The sequence below is a fragment of the Myzus persicae genome, unplaced genomic scaffold (assembly GCF_001856785.1).
Source record: "Myzus persicae strain clone G006 unplaced genomic scaffold, MPER_G0061.0, whole genome shotgun sequence".
Lineage (NCBI taxonomy): Eukaryota > Metazoa > Arthropoda > Insecta > Hemiptera > Aphididae > Myzus > Myzus persicae.
The window spans coordinates 132852-141433 of NW_019102520.1; the positions used below are offsets into that span (position 1 = coordinate 132852).

General features: G+C 27.2%; 1 protein-coding gene across 1 annotated transcript; it reads left to right on the top strand.

Annotated features, from left to right (window-relative positions):
* Positions 1–386: 386 nt before the first annotated feature.
* Positions 387–6516, top strand: LOC111032372. The gene is made up of 8 exons (XM_022312668.1): positions 387–478; positions 1388–1561; positions 2241–2437; positions 3164–3290; positions 3528–3664; positions 3740–3874; positions 4863–4934; positions 6113–6516. Exons 1-8 carry the CDS (start codon positions 418–420, stop codon positions 6275–6277), a joined length of 1068 nt encoding a protein of 355 aa, XP_022168360.1. The 5' UTR covers positions 387–417; the 3' UTR covers positions 6278–6516.
* The last annotated feature ends 2066 nt before the right edge of the window (positions 6517–8582 follow it).

The window sequence follows — 8582 nt, forward strand, 5'->3', positions numbered from 1 at the left end:
ACCAATTTAGATGATCATATTATTATAATTTATTTTTTTTTCACACCTGACATAATATAATATTATAATTTAATAACTTAATGGACATTTAAAAAATATAGAAACAGTTTATCCAAAATGTAGATGATAATATTATATATTTTTTATTATGATTTATGTATTATTTACTCATGTGCAATATTGTGCTGCAATGTACATTTTTTTATATATAAATATACATCACAGATGTTCTATTTTTATGTTTTAATTTTTAACATTATTAGGTAAACAATTAATAAATAACAGACAGTTAATAAAAGTAAATACTTAATGTAAAATTTAACTTAAAATTATTAGGTAGGTATTACAAACAAAATATTATTTCGCAAAAGTTATTTAGTTGTAATTTTATGCGTGATATTTCATGTAATAATTAAAATGAAAATTATAATAATACTTATTTTCAGTATATCTTATTATCCTCCATTGACAACACAAGGTAATTAAATAAATATTTATTTTAAAAAATATGGGTACAAAGTATTTATTTATTTTTTAGTATTTTATTTTACTTGAATTAAAAAGATAAAATGGGTTGAAATGAGCAATAAAAGTATTGATTGGTGAAATTGATTACATTTTTGGAGATCTTGGGGGTGGGTGCAAATATCTTATATAAGGTCTCCTGTAGTTCCATTTTGATGCGAATTTCATTGAACTGGCGACATTCTAGGAGTATGTGTTTGACCGTAATGACTAATGAGTGTTCCGCACGTAGGGCATGAGGGTGGGTCTTCTTTGGCCATGAGGTACCCGTGTTTCAGGCGGGTGTGGTCTATTTGTAGGCGGACAACAGTTAACTCGTCCATTCTGGACATCTCGTATGGTTTGTACCATGGTAATATTGTTTGTTTTATTTCTCTGAGCTTATTATTGTTGCAATTTGTCCAGATGTTTTGCCTAACAGAGCAGCGGCATTTCATTTAAAACTATTAGGTACCTAAGAAAACAATGTAAAAATATAAATATATATAGTAATAATTAAGTAATTTAGTTGATGTAAATTCTTCCTTTTTTTTATGTAAAAAAAAAATGTAACGCTTACTAATAATAGTGTTGTTGATACCTCTAACAGTTAATTAAAAAAAAAGTATTGATTTTACAATGAAGTGTATTTTTTTTTTGTATGTCATTAACTTTCACAAAACAGTAAAAATGCTTCGATCTTCAATTTTGATATCTTCTAATAGGAAATTGAATCAAGCTGACATTTTGAAAAATATTTTGAAGTACACTTGATACCTAAATGTACAGCAAAGTTGTCACCTACTTACTCACTTTTTAAAATAATTAAAAGGTTAATGTCTTCACTTTATTATTTATTGTATCCACTAAATATGTTTATAAGATGACTCAGGCGTCAAAAATCAAGTAATTTGCAATATAGCTGGAAGAATATGGAGAAGTACCTATGTATTCAATATAAGCCAATTGCCAGAACGTTGTGATATAATTACAATAGGTGAATATGCTTTTGACCGTAATGGTGGTATAGATGTCCACATAAAGGAATCAGATAAAGGTAATTATAAACAACTTAAATAAACAAACATGTGACTGATTTCGTATGTTTGGTGTTTGCTAATAGGAATATACAGAGTCCCACTTGTTATACGTTTGACGTTTTAGGTAGGTACTGTTTATAAAGAAAGAACTATTTTTAAAAACATTTTTAAGATATTAAGGCAACACATTGTAATTAATTTCATGATAACTAAATTCTAAATGATGACAAAGAAAAAACTAATGATTCACTGTTTAAGATGTATTCGCCAAAAATTAAAAGTCGTATTTAAAACAATAACAAGAGCAAAATAAAACTGTTAAATCACATAATGTATCAAAAAAAAAATTACAAGAAACCAAATAAATGGTTTATTGTGGTTGTTAATTAACCATAATAATATTAATAATAATTGAAAAAAATATTTTAGTAATGGTTAGTAATAATGGTATACATACAATATGACTACAATGGTTTAGAGCAATGTGTTATTATTGTTAAGAAAAAGTCACCTCTTATTTATTTATTTATAAATATTATACAGTTATAAATTTACAAATTATTATAGCATATCAATAAATTAGTGTCATTATTTATAAATGGCAATAATGTGTTAATTAATAAAATAAAATAAAAATACTAATTATAAATAGGCACCCTATGTTATTCAATTAAAATTTGAATGATTAAATTAAAGGTACAATAAGAAGCTTAGTAGAAGCTAACAAACCTGTTTACACACACGTTGGGTTCCAGAGTACCGTTGATTGGTGCTCAATATTTGATCCTTCGGATAAAGATATATTTCAAAAACAAATATTTGATCCACTAGTCAGTTTTTTAAATACATTTAAAGTCAATGGTATTATTATTAATCTTAAATACATATATAAAGTGAGTTAAATAAAACAATACATTTTCTTATTAAATCATAGTTTTAAAGTTCAAATATTACAATGATGAATAATTTTGGATACTGAGCGGAGTGATGCGCGTATTGATTTTTTTCAATTATGTGTGTTTTATATTTTTTTTAAATTTTTTTGTGTCAGTCATTACCTTCAGAATGCTTCGATTTTCTTCAACAGTATGTTTTCTTGTAGGAAAGTTGTTCTAGTTGGTACATTGGAAAGTCAAAAGTAAAAATTTCTAAGAGTTTTCAAAAGCGTTAAGAAAAAGAAACAAAAAAATAAGGAACAAAGGGAATTTTTAAGCAAAATTTATTAGTTATTGACAAAATCAATTTTGGTTTTTCGTGTAACTCTAAAAAAAAGAGGTCTCAATAAAACATTAATAGACCGAGTTAAGCCTAAAACAAATGTTGCAAATTCGAGATAGGAATTGATAAAATCTTGATTGATTAGCCTTCAATAAAAAATTATGTTTTTCTAGACTTCTAAACATCCATATTAGGTATTCTATTAACCAATAAAAGAAACATTTGTTTATTTTTTTTATTATCGTATTTACAAACAAAAATTTTTTTTTAAAAACAGATAATTGTAAGATCAATACATACATCGCTTCACTTAGAATCCCAAAATACCTATTTTCAAAAATCAATCTATAATATTATAATACTAGTATCTATTATGCATTAATTAAATATATTTATTTTAGAATACCATGGATGATTATGCAAACAAAATTAGTACATTTGTGACTAATATTAAAAAAAAAGTAAATAAATTAATAGTTTGTTTACTCATAGCAGGTTCGAACTACCAATATTTTATAAATGATACGCGTAAGTAAAATATATTAAATTTATATACTTACGAGGACAATAAATATCTAATTATTTGAATTATTATGTTGTACTTTAAGTTTATGTAAATTGTTTCTTTAATTTCTTTTTATCTTAATTAATCCTTTATATTTTCAATTAAAGCACGTAACTGGTGACAGAAAAATATTTTTATTGTAAATCATTTATATATTTTTAAATTATATTTTTTATGTTTCAAATATTATGTTCTTCAAGTTTTTGATTTTACAATAACAAACAAAGTCTTGGATCTTTATATCATTGATTGGTCATTACTAAATATATGTGACAACGATACAGTAAAATGTGGCCTCAGTCCAATAACATCTAATATTTCGGATATGGTGACTATTGTACGTACCTATACTTAAAAAAAACATATTATGTAAATTTAAAATGAAAAAATCATAAGGGCATTTTTTTTTCAGGAACAAGTTAATAGTGGTGTAAATAATTCATCCATGGATAAATCAAAAATATACGCTAGGATGCAAATATTTCCAGTAATTCCAAAAAAACTTCTCTCCAAAGACGCCACTTATTGTATTACGACGTATTCTATAGTATGAATTATACAATTATTATAAATTTATTATTATTTATTTAATAGTGGCAAGTAAATATGCGTTTATGAATCAATTTTAGTTTCGATGAGTGCATAAGTGGACCAACATACTTTGAAGTTCACTAGTACTACTTCACTCCCCTTACTAGTCTCAAATATTTTAAAAATTATGACGTACAAAATAAAATAAAAAAGTGAGCCTCTGCGAGATTCCTGGCAGATGAGAAACATCAAAATTATTGAGTGTAGAAAAAAATTCATGAAAATTGAAAGGATGGGCAATTAAAGGAAATAAAAATGGTATAATCAAAAATTAAACACCCAGGTTTTTTAAGAAAATTATTCTTTATTTAAAAGAGGCATCAGATGTTTCGCGAAATTTGAGTGCTTTTTGTACATTGTGCGTGGTGACGTCGGCTGCCAACAGCCGGTCTCATCCACATAAATAACTTATTCAATTTATTTTGAACAATTCGAAACTCTTCAAAAGAACGATGTGTTAAAATAATCACAAAGTATGCAATGTTCTCAATTTTGACATACTTCAAAATTATATAACCTGCACAATCACCCACCAATTTAGGTGTGAATAAGTGTTAACATTATTTATCCTTAACTTGCACATGATCAACTATCCATTTGTACTTCTCAATCATAGTCAACTCATAGAAATATACAATTTGTATTAAAGTGTAATTAGCAATACTTTGATATCAAAGTCAAGTTACTGGGAATCAAATTAATTTGAACGATATTTAAAAGAAAGATTCAACATTTTATGTACCTACCTACTTCAAAATTGAAAATAATGTCAATTTGATACACGTAATATGATGTGATTTATTCTTTTTCCTATACAGCTATATAGTACGTGAAAACAATTAATATGGTAATCTAAACTCTCATATCACAATTTTTTTTCCTTGTTTTTAGATTTTACACTTTCGTGGTCCTACTCTAAAAATATTATCTCGTTTTAATTACAGTATTGTAGCAGTACCGATTCAACTAATTCATCTCAGTGGTGTACTAACCCTTCAAAACTTTCATATGATCAAGTAAATATATTAAAACCGTATTGTGCACACTAAGTCTCCGTTGTTTGACGGAATAATATTGTAATCGTAAAGAAATCCGGTAATACATTCGGATGGAGAACATAGGATAGAAAAATAAAAATTGAAAATATATAGTGGTTAACATGATGCAATAGGATAAAATAGACTATTTTTAAGAAAAGAAAACTTTATAAAAACAAGATATAATTTAAATATAGGGTAAATATATAATATGTACTAAGATTTATTAGTGGTGTACCTACCGATTGGGATAATACAAATACTAGACCAATGGATGCTAAAAAATGTACTTTGAAACTACAGGAGTGAATTACCCAGGAATTATAGTGGTCTGATTATAAAGGAGTCAAAGGTCTGGAGTTGAGTATTCCTGCTATCTATGAGACTTTCAATGGTATCGATTTGGGTTTCTAACACGTGTTATACGACCATGACCATCGCTCTTAGAAACTGACAAAAAATGTTAAAGGTGGTAACGACCTCCTGACTGAAAAGCTTTAATGTAAATATTTACTGTAAAAATAAACGTTGATTCAGCATCTTCCAACCTAACTTGCAATTCTAGCCCTGTTAAGGGATAGTTTTCACGATTTTGAGCACTTAGTTTACACACAAGTCAATAAATTATTTAAACTTTTTATTCCACTAATACTAGGATTTGAGCACTTCAAACTCAGCGATGCGGTCAAATATTATAAGCAAGTCAACGATTGCGTCTTGCTCATTCCGGAATTTAAATATTTTTCTGTTCAAAGAGTCTATTAGCACGTCTAAAATATTCTTTCCTTCATTACCACTTTTGACACTTTTTGGAAGATGGGTAACGGATGGCCCGCCTAAGATTTAAACGACTGGTTGCAGTCAGTGCCATAGCGAGCTAAATCTATGAGGCCAATTACATTAAAACTACTATCACCACAGTTATGTACAATTAATAGTATAAACACATCGATTGGGGATCCAACAGGTTTGGGGCCGATAAGACATGACTTGCACGTCTGATAGTTCAGTAACTGGTTGTCGTGCCAGTGATGATGAGGAAGTACACTCGTAAAACGAGAGATGAACGGTAGAAGCAGAAAACCAACGAAACGAAAGCCACTATTGGTTATTGTTATACATTAAGTTGTATTATTCTTTTGTTGTTTTTTTTTTAGGGAGCTTACGCAAAACAATCCTATGTTGGAATTGTCCTTGACCAGCTTGATACAGATGATTACGAGGGCTGTTGCGAATGTGGGAAATTTCCAGTATCAAACCAAATTATTGATGGATGGACGGCAAGCCCTTTTAAAACATGTCCTAAACTTGATCATAATTAACCGATTTTAATGAAAGAGTATATTTTGTTTTTTAATTTTAATATTTTACTCTAAATTATAATAACGGGTATTGTTAACTGAAGTTATTGATGGACATAAAGATAATACGATGATTAGCTAAATAAAAATTATGCATATTTCATATGAACTCAATCATTTCAATTATACTGCTCTATGCTCTACTGCAGGGGTCTTCAACCTTTTTATGCATGGGGACAAGTATTATTTTTATAATGATCTGGCTGGCCGCATTCGTATTAAAAACATGTATTTTAAACAAAAATTCAGTTTTATTCTTACAATTTTTATGATTACATTTTAAATTACAAATTACAAATCATTTATTTATTTATTTATCTCATCGCATATTTCTGACAGCGATGGCTTAGCCTTTATAATTTTATCGAAATAGAAAATATACATACTAAATTTCAAATGTGATCGCGGGCCGCATATTATGACAGGGAGGTCCGCGGATTGAGAACCCCTGCTCTACTGAATGAAGTCTCTAACTTGCATTCGCCATAACACCTTTTTTTCTGACTATAAATAGATAGACTATATATAGATAGATAATAAAACAACATTTTAGCAAATAGTGAAATTTTCATAAGAAACATGTCAAAATTAGGAATAAAAATTAAAAAATAAAAAAGTAAGAGAAACCAAACTTAGTGGAAAAAAGCAAAATAAACTTAATTTCATCCTTAATAATTTAAAACGTTTTTATATATTATAAGAATTATCTTTTTAACACAATATACTAACTGCCAAAATAGTATTCGTTACAAAATCCGAACCTAACATATGAGTTCTTTTTAATACAATAAAAAAATTTCAAAATTATATACATTGTATTTAATACGTAAATATATGCACATACCAATTGTTTTTATTATTTAAACTTTTAGTTTTTAATATCCTTAAGAATATAAACTGACACATCGTCTCCACTCAGCATCGCTTGTTATTGATTTATCATTAAATTCAAGCTTAACATATTCATTAAAATGACATATTGAATAACGACTAACGAGGTATACTTGACACCTACAACTATACATCAAGCCGAGTTCCCTGGTTTTTCTATTAAATACACATTGGTACCTTTTGTTCATGTTTTTTTGGATTTTTATTATCTTATAATAGGGGTTACTGAATATATTATTTTTTTTATTTTCTTATGACCTTTTATAAATGCGATGCAATTACAATATGTAATTAATAGTTAACGGGAAAATTAGAATACAAAAATATCTGAATGTATTGGAAACAGAACTTTAAATATACTGGAATATATATATTTAACCTATATTCCACTTGTCACATTATGTATGATTTAATTTCTAATATTTTTTAATTTTCTATATGCTGTATGGTACAAAATATATGTAATTGTCAATTGATAGATACATTATAAAAGTATAATATTGATTACATAAAAATAAAATTTTTTAGTTGCCCACCTATAGGTACTTAATTAATTTTCAATATTTATTCAAAATGTCTTCATATTCCACAATATATTATATATTGTAAAAGTAATTTAAACAAAAAACACATTCTTATCTAATTTATAAAAGAAAAACTTATAATGTTTCAATGATTATCACTCGGAATTTAGGGGTGAAACATAATAGAGTCTACTCGATGATTCTAAGAGCTTACGGTTAGCTAAGGGGACGATCGCGTCGATTGAATATGCTGAATCGACGTGTTTTATCAAAGAAGAGCACTACTTGAATTCCGCTGATTGAGTTGCCAGACGTTACCCTATATATTTTCCCCTCTTTGATGCCTTATCCACATCCGCGGCGAACACATAATTATAATAATGAAACATTGCGTAAACTATGAGTAAGCATCAAAAATAGTGGCATATTTTTTTTCAGCTTCCCAATATCATATATTATATTTAAATTAAATTCGTAGAGGAAATTCCATTCAACAGTTTCAATTTAAAGGGTCAAATATATAGAGGTTATAATATATTTTGGAACTATTTCAAATTATTTTCAATACTCGTTTAAAATAATTAATAAACATATAATACAATTTAAATTGGGTAGAACTTGATACCAGTCAAAATATTAAATATCTACTAGTTATTAAAATCGATAAATTACCGTTTTATATCGACTAAGGGCAATATCCTATAAATATACAAAGCTTGGTCATAAACACAATACAATTATATAATACAAGTACACCATTATTAAATTAATACATTCCTTCATCCACTGAAAATCCAAAATTTCAATTCACTTAAAAAAATGTTTTACAACCTAGTTAGATAACTAAGTGA

Coding starts and splice junctions, on each gene's coding strand:
- LOC111032372 (XM_022312668.1), top strand. CDS start 418: ATGAAAATTATAATAATACTTATTTTCAGTATATCTTATTATCCTCCA. Junction 1,562..2,240: donor CATAAAGGAATCAGATAAAG/GTAATTATAAAC, acceptor ATTAAATTAAAG/GTACAATAAGAAGCTTAGTA. Junction 4,935..6,112: donor CAAAACTTTCATATGATCAA/GTAAATATATTA, acceptor TTTTTTTTTTAG/GGAGCTTACGCAAAACAATC.